Raw genomic sequence first — 21990 nt, forward strand, 5'->3', positions numbered from 1 at the left:
GTTCCTTAGGTCGTCTCGTGTGTCACTCCAAGCTGGAGTTGGGGAGGGGGGCGGGATTGAACTAGTTTTCACTTTCCACTCCTCCACAGTCCGAGACTTGTTTATTCTTCTATAGATGTCCCTGTCTGCCCTTCCCTGCTCGCTCATTCTTCTGTTTGATCTTTGAAAAGACAGCGTTCCTGTTTGCTGGGACTAGTCTACAACTCATGTCCACATGCTTCACAACCACTAAAACAAGTCCTTTAAAATAAGTTAATTTCAGGGTTTGTGGGCCAGGGATAAAGCTCAGTGGTAGAGTGAGTGGCTAGCATGCACAGGCTCTGGGTTCTATCTCTAGCACTCAAACCAAACTCCCAAAAGTTGTCAACAATTCAAGTTGCCTACAAAATGTCCTATGAAGAAGTCAGTAATCCTACCAGCGAGTGTAATTTTACCTTATTAGTATTTTAAAATATAGCTTATAAAATAGAGCTTACAAATACAGCTCTATGCATATTTTAGATCGTGTTCGTGGAAATGGAATAGATTTTTTTTTTTGTAATCCTCCTTTCTGAACATTCCCCTCAGAACACTTTCCTCTCAGAACACTTTCAGCCCTGCTGCCCAGACTTTATCCCTCAGAGCACCCCGCTGTTGGCTGAGGAGCTGTGATCACTTTTCTTGCATTTACAATGTCTCATGCCACACAGTTACACACTAGTGAATGCTAGCCCTGGGTTCTCTCAATTTCATCCTAGCACTTCTGAGCCCCGCCCCCCACGTGCATTCAGCATTCTGTTGCTCCCAGATCACTCCGGTTCCTGATCACCCTGTACCTCCTTTACCCTTCTGGCAGCCTCATTGTGTTTTTTTGAAAAGTGGCTCAACAGAATTCACACTCGGGTCATCCTTAAATTTACGCATTTAATACAGGGGCGACCATCCCCACAGTCTAATTATAGACGTTTTCCAGCTAAAAGAAACCTGTGTCCAACAACAGCCCAGGACCCAGAGGCCCTCATGGGGACTCTACACCAACGGGCGTGTCCCGCTTCACGCCTGTAACTTGCTGCCGTGGTGGGCCGGCAGATGCTGTGTGTCACCCCCGTCGTACAGCGCGCGTGGGCGAGGGGTCGACGGGGGCGTGGCCGGCGCGGCGTGCTTGGGGGTGTGGCCGGCGCGGCGGGGGGCGCAGGGGGCTCGGAGCGGGGGGGAGATCCGGGGGCGCCGGCGCGGCGCATGCGCGCTGCATTGTTTTGACTGAAAATGCCGTCGGTTTCGAAAGCTGCGGCGGCGGCGCTGAGCGGGTCCCCCCCGCAGACCGAGAAACCAACCCACTACAGGTCAGTGCCTGGGCTGCGGTCCGTGGCCTTCTGGGCGCTGCGGCGCAGAGCAGCGGCCCGCGCGCGCCACGGGCCCGGGTGTCGCCGCTGAGGGTGCGCCCCGCCCGCGCCCCCGCCGCCAGCCCTTGTGGGTCACGCCGTCAGGGCTCGGGACGCCGCCTAAGGTGGAGTGGCAGCGCCCAGGGTCTTCTGTGACCCCTGGGTTGGGGGCTGGACTTGCTCCTGGTCTCAGGCGACCCCACGCGCCAGACTGGAGTCTGGGAAACAGCGCCTGCGTTTGTAGCTCAGGGCCGCGCCTGGGCTGGAGGTGGGCGCACGGCCATCCGGACTCGGGCAGTCGCCGCCTGAGGTTGAGAGGCGGTGCCCGGGGTCTGGGGTGATCTCTGGGTTGGGGGCGGAGCCGCACCTAGAGTCCAGCGGCGGCCTGGGTTGTGAGCCTGGGGGTCGTTTCTGCGGCGCAGAAGAGGGGTTGCGCCTGGTGTGGGCGGGTGGCGCTTGCAGTCCATCTGGAACCTGTGAAGGCAGTCCAGCAGGAGTTGGGAGACCGGGACTGAGGATTCAGAGGTGGCTCCAGGGGTCAGGGACTAGAAGGGGGCGGAGAATAGAGTGTAGTTTTATGGAGTTACCTGGGATCAGAGTTGGGGGTGGCCTGCTAGGAGGAGTTCTATGCCTCGTGTCCGGGGAACCTTCCTTATCTGGGGACTGGGAAGTGGTATTTGGGGTCAGGGAGCGGAAAGTCTGTCTGGCTGTCTGGAGTCACCTGGCCTCCGAGTTGGGGAGTGACACCCGGAGTGCTTTGAAAAAAGGAGGGTACCGGTCCTTGGCAGTCAGATGGACTCGGGGTGGGGGTGGGGCTTCGCGTCTGGGACCCTGCCCCGCCGCATCCCAGGGGCCTCCAGCCGGCGGCGGCTGCGGCCCGCAACGCTGTTTGTCTTTTTAGGTATCTAAAGGAGTTTAGGACAGAGCAGTGCTCCCTGTTTTTGCAGCATAAGTGCAGCCAGCACAGGCCGTTCACCTGTTTCCATTGGCATTTCCTAAATCAGCGTCGGCGCAGACCGCTCCGACGACGCGATGGCACCTTCAACTACAGCCCGGACGTTTACTGTTCCAAGTACGATGAGGCCACCGGCCTGTGTCCCGACGGTGACGAGTAAGTGGGGCTCCGGTGGGTGGCTGCTCCTGGCCTTCCCTCAGGACTGGTGTTGACTCTGTGATCAACAGGTTTTTGAGGTTTCTGATTTTTGTTTTGAGACAGGGAGTCTTTATGTAGCCCTGGCTGTCCTGAAATACTGTATGTAGAGGCTGGCCCCGAACTTAGAGCAATACCTGTCTTGGCCCGTTAAAGTGATGGGATTAAAGGTGTACGCCACTGCACTGGTCTTCTTGATTCATTTTAACACCCACCACCTGTAGAGGGGAACCTTAGTTTTATTCAAGACTTCCAGGGGTCAGTAGAGTATGTGTGCTTGAGGGGTTCCCCCGTTTGTAAGCTAGTTTTCCTGAAAGATTATGTGTGTTGTAGGGAAGGATGTTTGGTAATTCAAACTGATTTTGATTCACTTCCCACCGTTATCCCATCCAATGCTCTACTTTAAAATGGGCCCACATTTTGCAGCTACCTGATTTAAAACGGTTTTGTGCGATCAATTCTAAATGTGTAATGTGTAACGTGTAAGCGTGGAATGTCTCCTTGCTGCTTCTCTATGTATTTTAAAGAAGATAGCAGAGCTGTTATCCTGAAAAGGATTTGTGAGATGACTTTGCTTTTTCTTATTAATAATAAGGTATTGAGTATGGACTAGAACCCGTGATCTTGCTTATGCAGACAAGGACTCTAACCCTGAGATACTCTCAGCTCATTCGTTTTTTTTTTTTTTTTTTAATGGTAGGAAAGTTGTTTTATTTGCACATTGTCATTTATGTAACACTTTCGGGTTTTAGTAAGTCAAGGTTTTGTTTGGGTTGGTTTATATTTTACAAGTTTCCTAATGGTGTTATGAGCAGATGTCTTTATTTGTGTGCATGTGTGTGCTTCTGTGTGCAGGTGCAAAGTGTGTGGTTGCTCACACGCCAGTGCGTACATACATGATTAGGGTTCACAGGTTAACCTTACATGTTCCTCACCTTGTTTTAAAATAGGGTCTCTCACTGGCCTGGAGTTGGTTAAATAGGCCAGGCTGGTTGGCCTGCTAGCAGGTGCCAGGGGCCACCTGTCTCAACCTTCCCAGCACTGGGATTTGCGTGTGTGTGTGTGTGTGTGTGTGTATGTGTGTGTATGTATGTATGTGTGTGTGTGTACGTGTGTGTGTGTGTGTGCGCGTGCCTGCTTGTATGTATGTATGGGGGTGTGTGTTTATTCTTTTGTTTTTAATCAGGGTTCTGGGGATCAAACTCAGGTCTTTATGCTTTCAAGGCAAGTATTTTACTAACCGAGCTGAGCTCTCTCTCCAGCTCCAAACATCTTGGTTTTGAAATCGGGAAGACAGAGAAAGTCCAAGTGAGACTTTGTTCAGAGGGAGGTGGAACATAGTATCAGGAGGTGTTAAATCCTTCCTTTGAGCGGTTTGGGGATGTGGGGGTAGCTTCCTCCACTGAGATGAAGTATTGGTCTGTTTTTTTTTTTCTCCCTCCCCCCCCCCCCCCCCCCCCCAAAGACATGATTTCTCTGTGTAGCCCTGGCTGTTCTGGAACTTACTCTGTAGACCAGGCTGTCCTCCCTAACTCAGATCCACTTGCTTCTGCTTCCCAAATGCTAGAACTAAAGGTAGGCACCACCGCTACCTGGCAACAGTCTTAAAGTCCTGGTCTTTTGACACTTTGGAGGGATCTAGTGCCTGTAAAATTGTCGTAATAGCCATACAGAATTGTGCTGCTGTGATGATTGATTGATTGATTGATTGATTGATTGTAGAATGGAGAAAGTATGGATGTTGTCATATATGTGTTATTAGGGAGAGAACCTAAGAGGCAACCCTCTTTGACTGATGTATATCCTTAGCTTTCCTTAGTGTCTGACTGTGTAGCTCTGAGTGGCCTACAACTTGCTGTGTAGACCAGGCTAGCCTCAAACTTCCAGAGATTGCTTGCCCAAAGGTATTCATGAGGATACTGGGCTTTGTTTTGTTTTGCTTTGTTTTGTTTTGTTTTGTTTTTCTGAGATAGGGTTTCTCTGTTTAGCCCTGGCTGTCATGGAACTCAGATTATAGGGTAGGCAGGCCTCAAACTCACAGGGATCCTCCTGCCTGTCTCCTGAGTGCTGGGATTAAGGCAAACACCATCACTGCCAGGCTCACTGATCTTTTTTTTTTCTTCTTTTCTTTTCTTTTTTTCGGAGCTGGGGACCGAACCCAGGGCCTTGCGCTTGCTAGGCAAGCGCTCTACCACTGAGCTAAATCCCCAACCCCCTCACTGATCTTTTTTCAAGATTGTATTTTTAATTTTGTGTGTGTGCGTGTGTACACAAGTGTTCCGGAGCCCACAAAGGCTGGAGGATCTGCTGGCTGTCAAGTTACAGATGGTCGTGAATTCTAGAAGCTCACTTGGATCCTCTGCTAGAGCAGCACGTGGTCCTAACTGCTGAGCCATCTCTCCAGCCCCTCACAGAAAGGTTTTTAGTGTGTATATAGTTGGTGTTAATATAGGGTGAGGGCCAAACTAAATAGTGTAGCCTTCTGCTCTTCAGTTACAGTCTTTTAGAGCCAGCAATATAGTTCAGTGGGCAAAAGCATTTGTTACCAAGCTTGATGATTTAAACTTTATCCCTGGGACTCACATAATGGAAGAAGAAAATTCATACATAATAGAAAAAAGATTATGCTTTGACATCTGTACATATGCTATAGCACATATGCATGTTTGCACACACACACACACTCTAAATACATACAATATACTTATTTTTAGATGTAGTCTTTATGTAGCTGTCCTGGAACTCACTATGGACACACTGTGGCCATAGCTGTGTACTGTCTTCTGGCTCATGCAGGGTTGCCATAGAAATTACGTCTGGCTGTCTTGGAACTTACTATGTTGACCAGGCTGGCTTTGAACTCACAGAGATCCATTTGCCTCTGCCTCCTAAGTACTAGCTTGAAGACATGTAACCACCTATGGTATTTAATCTGCCAGAGCTGTGCTACTTAAGTCCTCTGAACTGGATCCTTGGATCCTTAGAAGACAGGTGACTCGCTGAGATCCAGGCCCGGTTCCTAGTTTCCCATGTTCTTAGTCACCTTGGGACTGTTGCTCCCTGAGCTTGAAGCAGGAACGCATGAGGTGAACGGTCCCAGCCTTGCCTGACCTTGTCTTAGAGTGTAGCCTGCGGATATCTCCTGGTGTCCCCAGTGATAATTTTAATTTGTAAAAAGAAAGCATGTCTTGGGCCAAAAGGTAAGCTTAGTGGGTAAGGGCACTTGTCGGACTTCCAGACGACCTGGGCTCAGTTCTCAGCACCCACATGGCATTTCACAACCCACTTATGACTCCAGGTCCAGGAATCTTGACACTCTACTACAGATGTCAGACAGACACACATACAAACACACACACACACACACACACACACACACACACACACACACACACACACACACTATACAGGTAAACATGCAGGCATGACACTCATACACTAAAATGAGTCTAAAAAGAAAATCAGTTGGGGTTGGGGATTTAGCTCAGTGGTAGAGCGCTTGCCTAGGAAGCGCAAGGCCCTGGGTTCGGTTCCCAGCTCCGAAAAAAAGAACCAAAAAAAAAAAACAGTCAGTCATGTCTCAGCCATTCTGAAACAGCTGTCCTGGTATTGGAGCACGTCACAGCTGGGCATCCACAGTGTGTCCGTTCTTACTGGCATGAACTGTGCTGCACTGGACATCAGCCTACTGCTGATCCTCTTCAGCTGTGTACAAGTGGTAATTAGCCACACACAGTTGTTAGACGTGTGCTGATACTCAGGCTCAGTGGCTTGCAGTTCATTGTTAGCAGACCTGAGTGGACCGTGCGGATGCTTGCCACTCGGTTTGTGTTCCGTGAATCTGACACTTAAGGGTCAGATGTGTCTTAGGGAAGATTTTTGTTTGTGGCTCATCTAGAGCACATGGAATGGTCTGCCCCTCAGGAAGCGTTCGACAGGCTGCCTCCACTGGGGATCTCTGCTTAGTAATTACTGAGGACTTCCCCACCGCTGCACATGTGGAATGGCTAGAGTTTCTCTTATTGAATTGCATCTTCTGGCTCCTGCAGGGTTGCTATAGAAATTATAAATTAGATAGTACCTTCCAGAGCAATGATGGTGGGGCTTTCCCTTTATTTCGGGGTCTTGGATGTATTTAGTTTTTGCATAGTACTACCAAGCAGTTAATAAACATTTATTGCAGTACTGAAGCAGAACGCAGGTCCTCAAGAAAGTTAGGGTTTGCCTCTGAGCCACATGCCAAGCCCAACAAACCCATTTTTTCTTTTAAAGATTTATTTATTTATTATGTACACAATGTTCTTCCTGCATATATGCCTGTAGGCCAGAAGAGGGCATCAGATCCCATTACAGATGGTTGTGAGCCACCATGTGGTTGCTGGGATTTGAACTCGGGACTGCTGGAAGAGCAGTCAGTGCTCTTAACTGCTGAGCCGTCTCTCCAGCCCCAAATGCACTATTTTAAAACATCACCATTTCTCAGAGTGAAGCCCCCCTAACCAGTGAGGTAAAGTGAGCAATCGGTTATTCTTCCATTTCTCAGAGTGAAGCCCCCTAACCAGTGAGGTAAAGTGAGCAATCGGTTATTCTTGATGTCGGCTCAGTCCATGCTGGGGCTCCCCGCCTGTGGAGGAGGGCAGCACTGGAGCATGTCTCTGTGGTCCTCTTCTATCCTTACCCTTGCCTTCTGGTTTCCTACCTTCCTGACCTCAGGGAGCACCCTCCTCCTTCCCTCTTTGATCTCTCCCTACAGAGTCCTCCCACCCCTCCCTTGTGGACACAGCCTCTTGGGGAAGCTTGCTGTCAGTCTCTCCTGGTTAAGATTCTCAGTGGGCTCTTCCCTGTTGGTGACTGTATGTCTTAGTTAGGGTTCCATTGCTGTGAAGACACCATGATCAGGACAACTCTTACAAAGGCAAACATTTCGTTGGGGCTGGCTTACGGTTTCAGAGGTTCAGTCCATTATTGTGGTGGCGGGAAGCATGGCGGTATGCAGGCAGACATGGGGCTGAGGAAGGAGCTGAGAGTTCCACATCTTGATTTGTAGGCCACAGAAGGAGACCTCAAACCTGCCTCCACAGTGACACAGTTCCTCCAGCAAGGTCACACCACCTAGCAGGGCCACTCCCTGTGGGCCAGTTACATTCAAACTACCAAAGCAGTTGCCCCCTTGCTGCCTCCTCCCATTCAGCCTGTTCTTTGGTAACTATTAGAGCCCTACAAACTACCTCGCTGCTGGGTTTGGCCCCAAAGGATACCTACTTCCTGCTTCATCCCTTCCTGTCTGTCAACTTGCCCTTTGGTCTGGTGGGCATGACTTTTCCCAGGATTGACCTTGAATGATAGCCCCATGGGAATTGGCCTTCAGGCTCCAAATGGCCTGCTTAGGTTGGCCGGCTCACTAACTAGTGGTGGATCTGTCTCCCAAGCCCATTAGGCAGCATCTAGGGCAGGTGGTAGGGTTACATTCATATCTGTGCACATCTAGCACAGGTGCTCCTGGGGCTGCAAGCCAAGTCTGTGTCTGTCTCCGCCCCCTCCCCTCCTACATCCCCCTTCTGTTTTCTTTTTTTTTTTTCTTTTTTTTTTTTTTTAAGATTTATTTTATTTATTATATATATAAGTACACTGTAGCTGTCTTCAGATACACCAGAAGGGGGCATCAGATCTCTTTACAGATGGTTGTGAGCCACCATGTGGTTGCTGGGAATTGAACTCATGACCTCTGGAAGAGCAGTCGGGTGCTCTTAACCGCTGAGCCATCTCTCCAGCCCCCCCTTCTGTTTTCTTGAGACAGGGTCTTACCATGTGGCTTTGGTGGACTTTAAACTCACAGAGATCTGCCTGTTTCCTGTCTCTGCCTCCCACATACTTAAAATCATGGGCCACCACAACCAGTACCTCTCTTTTGAGGTAGTTTCCGGGCAGGAGAATGGGACTGACACACAGGACAGAAGCTCTCCATTCCTATGGGAGGGCAGGTGTGCTACCTCTGTGGGATCAGGTGTACATTACTTAGGAAGGTTAGGTGTTTGAAGATGTCTTCCTGAACTAGAGCAGGCAGATTCTTCTAGGGAGCCAGGAGCATGTCTTCATGGTTGTCTGGATAGGGAAGATTCATGTAGCCCACCCCCACCCCCCACCGTGTGCCCTCTGACTATTGTCTAATTTATGCACTGTCCCTGGTGGTGTCGCTGGCTGAAAGCTTCTGTTTGTCTTGTTTCTGATAGAAATTGTTCTCATGAATTGGATGCAACTTTGCTGTGAGTTTGGTTTGGTTTGGTTTGGTTTGGTTTGGTTTGGTTTGGTTTGAGTTTGAGTTTGAGTTTGTTGTTCAGACAGGTTTTCACTCTGAAACACAAAGTAGGTTTGACCTTTTGGCAGTCCTCCTGCCTCAGCCTCTGTGTTGCTAGAATTATAAATGATCTCCCACACCCTGTTTGCTTTGCCTTTTCTGAGCATCAGGCCTCACTTTCCTACTTGGTTCATGGGGCAGTTCCCCCCTTTCCGTCTCCTAAGGACATTTGAGGCACCTGGGAACAGAGATGTTGCCGAGATGGGTTTCTGCAGCTGAGGGGACACTTTTTCATTGTGGCTCTTGATGAAACTGTGTGTCTTGATCAGTGTTCTGTTGTTGTGATAAGATGCAGTGACCACAGCAGCTCTTACAGAAGAAAGCATTTAACTGGGGCTTCCGGCTTCAGAGGTTTCATCTGGTATCGCCAGAGCAGGAAGCATGGCAGGAAGCATGGCAGCACAGGCAGACGTGGTGCTGGAGAAGGAGCTGAGAGTTCAGATCCAAAGGCAGCAAGAAGAGAGAGATACTAACCTTAGCTTAGGCTTTTGAAACCTTAAAGCCCATTCCCAGTGACAGACTTCTTCCAACAAGGCCACACCTCCTCATCCCTCTCAAGTAGTGCCACTCCCTGATGACCAACCATTCAGATACATGAGTCAGTGGGGACCATTCTTATTCAAACTTCTACATTGTTGGTAACTTGCTAGGTTGCCACTTCTCCCCCTCCCCCTTCCCCTTTCCCCTCCTTCCTCCTTCCTTCTCTTCCTTCTTCCCCTTCCTCTTCTAAATTTATTTTAAAATTTTTTTAATAATTTGTTTTTATTTCATGTGAATTGGTGTTTTGCCTACATGTATATCAGTATGAGGGTACTGGATAATTTGTAGTTACAAACACTTGTGAGCTGCCGTGTGGGTAGTGGAGATCAAACCTAGATCCTTTGGGAAAGCAGCCAGTGCTCTTAACCACTGAACCATCTTTCCACCCCTAAAAGTATTTTTTGTGGGTTGGGTATAGTGACACATACCTTTAACCCCCTCAGAAAGCAGAGGCAGGTGGATCTTTGTGATTTTGAGGCCACCCTGGTCAACAAACAGATAACACCCAGGGCTGCACAGAGAAATCCTGTCTCTAAATACAAACAAAACAAATTTTAATTACTTTTATTATTTTAATTATTTATGTGTTGATATATGTAGAAGCCCACAGAGGCAGGAGATGTTGGATTTCCCCCCACCCCCCAGGAGCTAGAGTTACAGGTGATCGTGACCACCAAATGGGTCTGAGAACTAAAATCTTCTGTGAGAGCAGTATCTACTCTTACCCATTGGGCCATCTCTGCAGCCTCTTGATTTCTCCCTTTTTCCCTCCCTCCCTCTCTCCCTCTCTCTCTCCCTTCCCCCATCCCTTCCTTCCTTCCTTTCTTTCTTTTTTCTTTTTTTTTTTTATTCATTTATTATATATAAGTACACTGTATGCTATCTTCAGACACACCAGGAGAGGGCATTGGATCCCATTACAGATGGTTGTGAGCCACCATGTGGTTGCTGGGAATTGAACTCAGGACCTCTGGAAGAGTGGTCGGGTGCTCTTAACCGCTGAGCCATCCCTCCAGCCCTCTTTTTTTTTTTTTTTTTCCTGGTTTTTATTGCTTTGTTTTTGTGTGAGAAAGACAGGGTTTCTCTTTGTATCTCTGCCTGTCCTGGAATTCAATTTGTAGATCATGCTGTCCTTAAACTCAGAGATCCGCCTGCCTCTGATAACTGAGAACTGGGGTTAAAGAAGTAGACCACCACCACCCAGCCTGATTTTCCATTCTAAGGCTTAGAGCAGCGAGGCTTGTCTCAATGGCTGTGGTGTTTGTCACACAGTTCTTACATATGATGCCTGTGGGGAAAGACCCTTGTGCAGTGTTTCATGTACCAACTGTGGGACACCTGTCATGATGGTGCATATTTCTAATCCCAGCACTCAGGAGCCAGAGGAAGGGAGCTCTCTGTGAGTTCAAGGCCAGCCTGATTTATAAAGTCCAGGGCAACCAAGCCTTCATAGTAAGACCCTGTCTCAAAAATAAACAGATAAAAACAAAAACTTGTGAGGCCTAAGGCCTTCCCTGTTGAGTGTGTACTGCCAGCCTTTTGCCGTGAAGGGAGGCATGAGCAGCCCTCATGGCTAGAGTATTGTATGTAGGAGTTGTGAATTGGCGGCTTTGGAGGAAACATGCTCTCTGGTGTCTCCAGGATACTCAGGTTAATGGAATTACAATGAGAGCACTGAGCTGGGATCTGCAAGGGACTGGTGTAAAAAGTGCTTCCAAGGCTACTGGTTTGATTCACTGAGCTTAGCATGAGCTCTCTTGCCTTACAGTAGGGCGGGGGAGAGGGGGGAGGTGACAGGAGGAAGCTCCTGAAAGATGTTAGCTTGGAGGACAGGCACATCGGCTTAGAATGTGCATAGTTGTTAGTAAATCTCGTCTTTCAAGCTGGAGTCTCTTGGAGGATGTCCCTGGAAGGACCATGTGCTTGTCAAATGTCCCCGGGTTTCTGTGTGCAGTAATCCCTGAAGATCTCTTTTGGGAGATGCCCTCTCTCTACATGCCAAAGTCAGTCACAGTGAGCTTTTGAATTAATGAATTTAGTATGTAAATCGGGTTGGCTTTAAACTTGAGACGTCTTCCTCCCAAGTGCTGGGACTAAGACATGCCCATCATTGAAGCATTCTTTTACATTTGGTCCTAGCTCAACTTGAGGTCATGGAGTAGTGGGCAGTGGCTGCCTGGCCAAGCAGAAAAGAGTGCCAGGCAGTGAGTGGGAGGGCAACCGTCCCAGGGAGAAATCTCAGACAGTGCTCTGATCGCCAGAGTGGAGGGAGAATCAAGGAGCCCCTCAGCACAAGTCAGAGAACCCTTAGGGGAATGCACATAAATTTCAGTGTAAAATTGGGAGGATGGATAGGGGTGGGTAAGTTGTCTCTGCAGTCCCCTTGGAGTGATGTCTTTCTGTGTCCCCCTTCTCTGATGGGAGTCAGTTAGAGTAGAAAAACCACTGGAATGGAGACATCCCTGGGGACTACAAAGGCAGATGTGTGCAGGAGTGGAGGTGGGGTCATTCAGGTGTGCAGTATTGTCCTCATCTGTCTACACACGCACACACATACACGCATGCACGCACGCATGCACGGGCACACACACAGCGTGAGGCTTCTTTGTGCCCTTGGTTCTCTAGGTTGTTTACGACTCTTCTGTCAGTGTATGGTCTTGGACCTGCTATGTGATTGTGACATGAGGTCGCCCTATCTCTTCCTTTTGCCCCAGGTCCAGGCTTTGTTCTTCTTTTTTTTTTTTTTCTTTTTTGTTTTTTTCGGAGCTGAGGACCGAACCCAGGGCCTTGCGCTTGCTAGGCAAGCACTCTACCGCTGAGCTAAATCCCCAACCCTGGCTTTGTTCTTCTTGACCAGGTCTGTGGCCCTGTTAATCTACTAAGACTCCTTTTTCCTCCTTCCTGGAAAGCATCCGGATGCGGACTCAGACCACCCCACCTTCTCTGACAATAACTTGTCAGAAAGAGAATCTGGCCTGTGTACATGGCAGGAATGTACATTTGAGAGTGTTAGTTGGGACCAAGAGCAGTGGTGCACACCTTTACTCCCAGTACTCAGGAGACAGAGGCAGGAGATCTCTGAGTTTAAAGCCATACACATCTACCTAGTGAGATCCTGTCTAAAAGAATTATTTTTTTTTTAAATTCAGAACAGATGAAATGGCTTAGATAAAGGTTCCTGACACCAAACAACATTGTGAATTAAGTCCTGGAAGGAACAGACTCTGGGGTTGTTGGACACATACAGAAAATAATAAATAATGTAATAAAATATTTTTCAGAAAGTAAAAACTTAAAAAAAATTTAATTGGAAAAAAAATAGGTAAAGGTCAAGTGTAGTGGCCCATAGTGGCATATATCTGTAATTCTGTCACTTGAGGGATAGAGATAGAATTAGGAGTTCAAGGCCAGCCTGGGATACATACAGCCTGTCTCACAATACAAAGGAGGCAGGGAACTTTACCTCCGGTTTGAGAGGAGAGATGGTCACAGCTTTGGCAGGTGCTTGCTGCTTTTGTGGTGTAGCTGCTAGAGACGTGAGGTTTCCCTTGGTCCTTCCAGAGTCTGTGTGCTGGCCCTTTTTTTTTTTTTTTCCCCCTTTTCTTTTTTTCGGAGCTGGGGACCGAACCCAGGGCCTTGCGCTTGCTAGGCAAGCGCTCTACCACTGAGCTAAATCCCCAACCCCTGTGTGCTGGCCCTTTAATGCTTATTTATAACCAAATTAAGTTTCTCTTTTCTTGGAGATATTTTTATTTTAAAATCAGTAAAGGAGGGCAGGAGCTGCAGTTCAGTGCTAAGAGTACTTGCATAGTATGAATATAGTCCTGGGTTCAATTCCTGGGGGTGAGGGGGACAGACATAAGGTTGTCTCAACAATATGGTAAGATTAAATAAAATAAAAATCAGTGTCTTAGTCAGGGTTTCTTTTTTTTTTTTTTTTTTTTTTTTGGTTCTTTTTTTCGGAGCTGGGGACCGAACCCAGGGCCTTGCGCTTCCTAGGTAAGCGCTCTACCACTGAGCTAAATCCCCAGCCCCTTAGTCAGGGTTTCTATTTCTGCACAAAACATCATGACCAAGAAGCAGGGTTGGGAGGAAAGGGTTAATTCAGCTTACACTTCCAAGTTGCTGCTCATCACCAAAGGAAGTCAGGACTGGAACTCAAGCAGGTCAGAGAGCAGGAGCTGATGCAGAGGCCATGGAGGGATGTTTCTTACTGGCTTGCTTTCCCTGGTTTGCTCAGCTTGCTCTCTTATAGAACTCAGGACCACCAGCCCAGGGACAGCACCACCCATAGTAGGTCCTCCCCCTTTGATCACTAATTGAGAAAATGCCTTACAGCTGGGTCTCATGAAGACATTTCCTCAAGAAAGGCTCCTTTCTCTGTGAGAACTCCAGCTTGTGTCAAGTTGACACACACAACCAGCCAGTACAATCAATAAAGAAGTGGGGGGTGCACGTCTTTAATCCCAGGACTTGGGAGGCAGAGACAGGCAGGTCTCTGTGACTTGGAGGCCAGCCTGGTCTATAAAGAGAGCCTGTAAATTTCTCGAGTCAGAAGTCTTTGTTTATCTGGATTTTGGCATAGCAATGAATGATAATAAGGATAATGTCTTAGTTTGCTTTTCTTCTGTGGTAAACATTTTGACCCAAAACAATTTGGGGGAGAAAAGGGTTTATTTGGCCCACTTACATCAGAGTCCATCACTGAGGGAATTTGAGACAGACTGAAGCAGACACCCCAGAAAAACTGCTTTCAATCCTGTTCTCTGGGGCTTGCTCAGTTTGCTTTCTTTTTCTTTCTTTCTGTTTGTTTGATACAGGGCTTCTCTGCTCAGCCCTGGCTGTCTGGAACTCACTCTGTAGACCACACTGACTTCTACCTCAGAGATCTGCCTCTGCCTCTGCCTCTGCCTCTGCCTCTGCCTCTGCCTCTGCCCCTGCCTCTGCCCCTGCCCCTGCCCCTGCCCCTGCCCCTGCCCCTGCGCCTCTCTGCCTTTCTGCCTCTCTGCCTCTCTGCCTCTCTGCCCCTCTGCCCCTCTGCCCCTCTGCCTCTAGAGTGCAGGCATTAAAAAGCATACACTACTCCATCATCTGGCTTAGTTTGCTGTCATATATCTAGGACCGCTTACCTGCCCAGGGTTGGCGCTTCCCATATCGATTGTCAGTCAAAAAAAAATGCTTCACAGGTTTTTTGCAGGTCCGTCTGACGGAGGCATTTTCTTAATTGGGGTTCCCTGGTTCCTGACTATCCTGGCTTGTGTCAGGTTGACAAAAAACTGACCAGCACCAGTAGCAGTGCATGGTGTAAAATATGGAAAGATAGCACACCTCAGCATGTATACTTTTGGCAAGCAGATTATTCTGAGTTGAAGGCCAAGAGTCACCAAGGAGAATGGCTTTGATGGGAATCAGTGTTTTTCTACTGTGTATATCAGATGAGGTCTGAGCACCTTGGGAGGGGTTGTGGAGTTGGGGACAGGTACTTGTTGAATGGCGTCATTTCTGGTCAGAGCAGACCTTGGTATGCAGGAATGTAGAAACAGCCACTCCACAAGTGTCAGTCGGAGGCAAGTGGAGTGCAGGGTCAGCTAGGTCCACAAGAACTTGTCAGTGTTCATCCCTCTGCTTCCCAGATGCCCTTACCTGCATCGAACAACTGGGGACACGGAGCGCAAGTACCACCTACGCTACTACAAGACGGGCACGTGTATTCACGAGACAGATGCACGGGGTCACTGTGTGAAGAATGGGCTGCACTGTGCCTTCGCACACGGGCCCCTGGACCTTCGGCCGCCTGTGTGTGACATCAGGTGAGTTGGTACTTAGCTAGGGACCAGCTCACCACTGCTGCCTCCACCATTATTGTTTCGAAGCATCTCCTTCTGAGCCCGTTTTATTGAGTTACTGTTTTGGGGACAAAATCTCCTGCGTATCCCACAGTGGCCTCAAACTCCCTTTCCTCTTGTCACTCCCTCTGGAGAGCTAAGATTACAGAGTTTGCCACCACACCCAATTTATGTAGGCTAGGGAACAGACCCAGGATTTCATGTGTGCTATGCAAGCACTCTAGCAGCTGAGTTCCGTCCCGGCCTCCCCGATACATTCTCAGTGCTTCCTTGTGTATTGTGAGCCACAAATTGGAACAAAGGTCCAAGGCTTTCTGTCTAGACCAGCGGTTCCCAACCTTCCTAACACCGCAACTCTTTAATACAGTTCCTCATGTTGTGCTGGCCCTCAACCATAAATTACTTTTATTGCTACTTCATAACTGTAAAGTTGCTACTGTTATGAGGTGTAATGTAAATACTTCTGGAGGGGGAGGTTTGCTGAGGGGGCATCGACCCACAGGTTGAGAATTGCTGGTCTAGATAAAGGAATACCATGTCTGCCCCACTGCTGTGGAAAGCTCCTTCCTGAGCTCACACCTGTATAGCCTAACACTCAGGAGGCTAAGTCAGGCTCAGGCTGCCATGAGTTCAAGGCTGGCCTGTGACATATGGTGACTTGATAAATATTGGTACATTCTGAGTTACAGCAGGGAGAGCCCCTCTTCTCCAAAAAAGCAAAAGAAAAAAGAGTCAGTTGTGGCTGTGCACACCTTTAGTCCTAGTGCTTTAGAGGCAGAACATAGCAAGTTCTAGGACAGTTACATCAACCTTGTTTAAATAACCTTGTTTAAAATAGAAGGAAGGGATGGGGAGTCGGGGCAGATCTTTTCTAAATGAACCAGTTCTAAAGTTGCAATTTGTGATAGGACTGGTGTCCGAAGACAAGGCTGCTGGGCCTGATGCGGCTGTGTCTGCCTCTAAACCCTCAGGCAGTGTTGGTGAGGTGACAGACTGAGCGGTTCTGGAGCCATTCGTCCTGCTGGCTCGCCCCACTCTCAGGAACCTCAGGCTATAACTGCTGTACTGTGCTGTTGGTTGCAGGGAGCTTCAGGCTCAGGAAGCCCTGCAAAATGGCCAGCTCAGCGGAGGGGACGGTGTGCCTGACCTGCAGCCTGGGGTCTTGGCCAGCCAGGCCATGATCGAGAAGATCCTGGGTGAGGATCCTCGGTGGCAAGGTAAGCCTGGGATTGCTGTAGTACTTGCAGGGGAGAGCCATGGCCTTTCGCTTGGTACCTGCTCCATTCATGAGTTCTTAAACTAGAGAAGGACAGGTGGAAAAGTTCCTCAGTCCACTGCTAACTGTGACCCATTTAGGAAACAAGTGGCCATGTGGGATTTAAACCTACCCAGCTGGCCTCAGACTCTACTGAACCCATCAGGCGACCTGATGTCTTGGTGGGTGGCATTGGTTGGCTGTGGGGCTAAGGGAAGTGTTCAGGACCCACAGCAACTTCCAGGCAGCCTGTACCAGCACATTGCTGTTTGGTGTCTGCTGCCACCTGCCCATTAAAGTCAGACCCACCTACCTGTGCCTGGGTTTCGGTCAGACGTTTGTCTGTCCTTGGACTTGTCCTTTGGAGCTGTGAGCCATCCTCTGCAGGTTCCACAAGGATGATTGTAAAGAATAGCAGTCTTCTTTGTGATAAAATATGCATAAAATTCACCACTTTAGGGGAGATGACTCTGAGTACAGGGCTTGCTGTACAAGCACAGGGATCTGAGTCTGGACGCCTGGGATTCCCAAGAAAACCTGGGTGTTGCAGCACAGGCCTGTAATCCAAGCACTAGGGAGCTACAGATCCTGAAGGTTTACAACCCAGCCAGTTTAGCCAATTAGTAAACTCTGGGTTCCAGAAAGTAAGACATGAGGGGCTAGAGAGATGCCTCACAGTTAAAAAAAGATCAGTGAGCCTGGCAGTGATGGTGTTTGCCTTAATCCCAGCACTCAGGAGACAGGCAGGAGGATCCCTGTGAGGGAGGATCCCTGTGAGTTCTCTAGTGCTGGAATTAGAGGTGTGAGCCAGCGCAGCCAGCCTCAGAGTAGTTGTGTTGTCGTCTTTGTTGTTGTTGATGTTGTTCTTTTGTTTTGAAATAGGGTCTTACAATGTAGCTCTGGCTTTCCTGGAATGCACCATGTAGACCAGGCTGGTCTCAAACTCAATAGAGACCCGCCTGCCTCGGCCTCATGAGTGCTAAGATTAAAGACGTGCCACCATGCCTGACAAAGTTAATCATTTTTATGCAGACGTGATGCACACTTTGAGTCCAGCATTCAGGTGGCTGATGCAGGATGATCATGAACTCAAGACCAGCCTGGGTGTACATACTAAAACTGCTTCATAGAGTTAACGTAGATACTGAGCTGGATGTGGTTAGTACATACCTGTAACCTTGTACCTTAGGAGGCTGGGTTTGAGCAGGATTGCAAAATCTAGGCCAGTTTAAACTACAGAGCAAGTTTAAGGTCAGTCTGGGCAATTAACGGGACCTTCTCTCAAAATAGAGCGTGAAATAGCTGAGTGTGTGTGGCTCAGGGCCGGACCGCTTGTCCGGGCATTAGGTCCATGGCTTATCTTCAGTACAGCCTCAGCAAGAGCTTGACTCACATCTCTACCCACAGCACTGGGGACGCAGGCACAGGGGATTGAGTTCAAAGCCAGTCTAGATTATGTGTAATGTTTTTTAAAAAACATTAAGCTTTTTTTTCCCCCCACTTGAGACTGGGTTTCCCTGTGTAGCCCTGGCTGTCCTGGAACTCACTCTGTAGACCAGGCTGGCTTTGAACTTACAGATCTACCTGCTTCTGCCTCTGCCTCTCAAGTGTTGGGATTAAAAGGCTTGTGCCACCTCCACTTGGCTAGTGTTAAGCATTTTTAAAAGTAGGCATTTCTCCTCCTCCATCATCACTATCACCACCACCATCATCATCAGAGGTGGGAGTGGGCATGCAAGTGCTTGGGGAGAACCCAGAAGACAACTTTTGGGGATCAGTTTTCTCCTTCCATTGTGAGTTCTAGAGATTGAATTCAAGTTGCCAGGTTTGTGCAGTCACTGCTTCTGCCTGCCGAGATATCTCAGTGGCCTAAAAGTATTTTTAGAGCAGTTCTGTAGTCAGAGCAAACATGAGAAGATCCAGAGCTTTCCCTATGTTCCCTGTGCACCCCAGCCTTATTGACAGAGTTCAGAGTAGAACCAGTCACCTGACCATTGGGCAGGCCTGCATTGCCCAAACCTGTGGAGGTCAGGCTTATGTCTCAGCAGGCTGATTTGTTGTTCTTTTATGATAATAGAAACCGTTTAAGAGAGAGAAGGCACCCCTGAGAATGGGAGCATGAACTGGGACAAGGATATTCTCAAAAAAGCTCTGTGTTATCGTGGTGGTTTATTTGTGTGGGGGCTGGGGGTGTGCATGCCTGTGGATGTGTGTGTGGGTGAGTGTTCGTGCATGTGTGTTGTGTGGGAGCCTGAGGCTGACATCACATGGTAGCCTCTGTCACGCTCTCTCCTTGTATTCATTGATACCGAGTCTCTAAATTATACTCATGGCTCACTTGATCTGCATTCTGAGTGATGGAATTGTGGGCAGGCTGCATGCCCACTGGAATTTACATGAAGACTGAGAATTTGAACTCTGGTCCTCATGCTTGCACAGCAAGTGCTTAAAGCCACAAAGCCATCCCCTCAGCCTATCAGTGATTTTTTTTTCTTTTTTTTTTCTTTTTTTTTTCGGAGCTGGGGACTGAACCCAGGGCCTTGCACTTGCTAGGCAAGCGCTCTACTGCTCAGCTAAATCCCCAACCCCCAGTGATTTTTAATATGGTCACACACTAATGTGACTATGGCTTGATTGACATTTGATTTTCTTGTTTCCATTTTGAGACAGGGTCTCATTTCATCAGGGGCAACCTTGAACTTGCCATGTAACTAAAAATAAACTTGAATGTCTGATACTTCTGTCTATACCTCTCAAGTGCTGGGATTACAGGCACATGCCACCATTCCCATGTCACTGTGGGACTAAACCCAAGCTTTGTGCATAGCTATCTACCACCTGAGCAGTCAGTTCCTAGAAGAATACTATCCCAGTTACAGGGCTTCCCTGCCTTCTGGTGATTGTTGTCTCATCTCCTACTGTGTACGGTTTTTAGGGCAGTCCACAGTACAGCAGCTCTGGTCCTTCCTCATGGATGGACTGTGTTTGCTTACCTACTTAATGGTGACGGGTGGGTGGCTGTCTGTACTTTGGGCTGCTGTGTCTAATGTCACTGTGAGTGCTCAAGGCCAGGTTTTCTTGCATCTGTTTTCCAGACAGTAACTTTGTGTTGGGCAGCTATAAGACCGAGCAGTGCCCGAAGCCACCACGCCTATGTCGCCAGGGCTACGCCTGTCCACATTACCACAACAGCAGAGACCGACGTCGGAACCCCAGGAGGTTCCAGTACAGGTGGGCTCGGGACCACAGAGAGTAGGACCCTGAGCAGTCTCCCAAGTCTTCCCCATTAGAAGCTCACTCTGGCTCTATAGATACTGTGTTGTAGCCACTGACCTCATGGCTCCGTAGGCCCTGCTGTCTCTTGACAGATGCAGGGCCCTGAGGTTTCTTCACTCCTTTGCTGTGACCCTTGCAGCCCATGCTAGGGATGGGGAGCACTTTCCACGCAGTTGTCATAGAGATGCCCACTCTTAGACTTCTCCCATTGAGGATTCCCTGCTCAGCACTCTGTCACTCACAGGCAAGGAAGATGTCTTAAGGGGCTGGGCTTGTTAGAGACAAAGTGAAGGTTTGAGCATCTATTGATCTGTTGTAGGGGCAAGAAGTGAGGGCAAAGCTGGGGTCTAGGTGGCTTTTCACTCAGCCACGGTGGTTCTCACATGATCCTCCCCCGGTACCCCTCTAGGTGATGGGGAACACAGCTGGGCACACCCCTCTCTGTGTCCAGCATCTTCTGTGTTTTTACTGGCACTTCTGGGAATACCCCACCCTTGTACAGTGAATCACCCCTGTAATGTAAGGACTATACCCCACCCAGCTGTCACTGCACCCCACCCAGCCGTCACTGCACCCCACCCAGCCGTCACCGCACCCCACCCAGCCATCACCGCACCCCACCCAGCCGTCACCGCACCCCACCCAGCCGTCACTGCACCCCACCCAGCACTGCACCCCACCCAGCACTGCACCCCACCCAGCCGTCACTGCACCCCACCCAGCCGTCATTGCACCCCACCCAGCCGTCACTGCACCCCACCCACCCATCACCACACCCCACCCAGCCGTCACTGCACCTCACCCAGCAGTCACTGCACCTTTGGCTTTTCTGGGATTGAGATGGAGCTCACCTTCCAGGCTGATAGCAGGGCACTGAGTCCTAGCGGCTGAGTTCTGGGGGTGCTGAACTCCTTACCTTCCTGATTTCCACCTGCCTCTGGGTTGGGGTCCCATCAGGCTGATAGTCCCCCATCTTCCAAAACATCACCCACTCTGCTCCAGCCACCCCTCTGTTTCGCTGGCCTCTTCTCCTTTGGACTTGCAATCTGCACTTAGGGTGGCCCAGTCCTCGATCCCCACAGATTTCCTTACAGCCTAGACCTTGTCCTTGCAGAAGGCTACCCTCTCCTCTTTGTAGTAATCCCATGTCCTCTCGAGTGCCTAGGGACACTGCTCTTCTGATAGACAAAGATGGTGACTTCACTGCTCTCTGAATAGCTTCAGGGTCAGGAGACCTGAACAGAAAACCAGCAATAATATAAATAAATGGTATCATCACTACTGCCTGGCCTTAAGAGAACCAATGGATATCATTGTAAAAAAGGATGGAAAATCGAGTTTTTTAAAAAAAAATGAGTTCTAGAGGTGGGAATTTTGACTAAAAACCCAAACTGAATGACTTTGAAGTTTCCAGAAAGCATGGGAAGAGTGTGGAATGTGGTTAGTAACCTGATTAAGTCTTAAAAACAGCATCAAGTCTCAGATTCTATTTTACAGCAGAAGGCAGGGCCTTGGGCCACCTCACCCCATGCTCCACCCTGGGTCACCCAACTTGGGAGTAGACACCCTCTTTGCTTTTGCATCCCTGAGGGGGAGCGTGGTCACTGTAGGTTCACCTGCCTTCTGTCCTCTGTGTTGGGAACCAGATTCTGAACACACAGGTTATGCTCTTCCTGTTCTAGGTCTACGCCCTGCCCTAGTGTGAAGCACGGTGACGAGTGGGGTGAGCCCTCACGGTGTGACGTTGGGGACAGCTGTCAATACTGCCATTCCCGCACGGAGCAGCAGTTCCATCCTGAGGTAAGCATTGGTCAGGGCCCTGACAGGACTGCTGATAACTCAGGGGCTGGCTGTGTGTGGGATCCTCACCGGAAGGGCATGTAGGACTCAGAAATGCCACATGCTGTGAGATGAGTTAAATCAGCCTAAGGAGGAGTTAGGGATGGGGGGTGGGAGCAGGGAGGCAGGAAGGATCCCATGAAGTGAGAAGAGCACATCCTTCTCCCAGAACAGGGTGTATAACCAGGAAGGGACAGTCTTTCCTAGAGAGTCCCTCCCCCCGCACTCCCCCGGCACTTGCTGCCCTGTTTCCTGTATCTACTGAGGTCCAGTTGATGGAGTATAGCCTACAACTTCACCCTGCGTGCTATGTGAGATGAACTGCCTATCCCTGAGCAACAGACGCTCACAGCGAGGATATTCCAGGG

General features: G+C 49.1%; 1 protein-coding gene across 13 annotated transcripts in view; it reads left to right on the top strand.

Annotated features, from left to right (window-relative positions):
• The first annotated feature begins 1222 nt into the window (after positions 1–1222).
• The window catches only part of Unkl (unk like zinc finger), a 45865-nt gene continuing 25097 nt past the window's right edge, over positions 1223–21990 (top strand). For 5 of the 13 annotated variants that reach the window (XR_015630510.1, XR_015630511.1, XR_015630512.1 and 2 more), the window contains exons 1-6: positions 1233–1322; positions 2366–2472; positions 15040–15216; positions 16336–16469; positions 19603–19738; positions 21466–21583. Coding sequence is in view for 6 of the 13 variants with exons in the window: in XM_087571509.1 (XP_087427635.1) it covers positions 16430–16469; positions 19603–19738; positions 21466–21583 (294 nt within the window). In the remaining 7 variants the exon portion in view is untranslated. 13 annotated transcript variants of the gene reach the window in all.

This window comes from Rattus norvegicus, chromosome 10 (genome assembly GCF_021556685.1).
Source record: "Rattus norvegicus strain SHRSP/BbbUtx chromosome 10, alternate assembly SHRSP_T2T, whole genome shotgun sequence".
NCBI classification, from domain to species: Eukaryota; Metazoa; Chordata; class Mammalia; order Rodentia; family Muridae; genus Rattus; species Rattus norvegicus.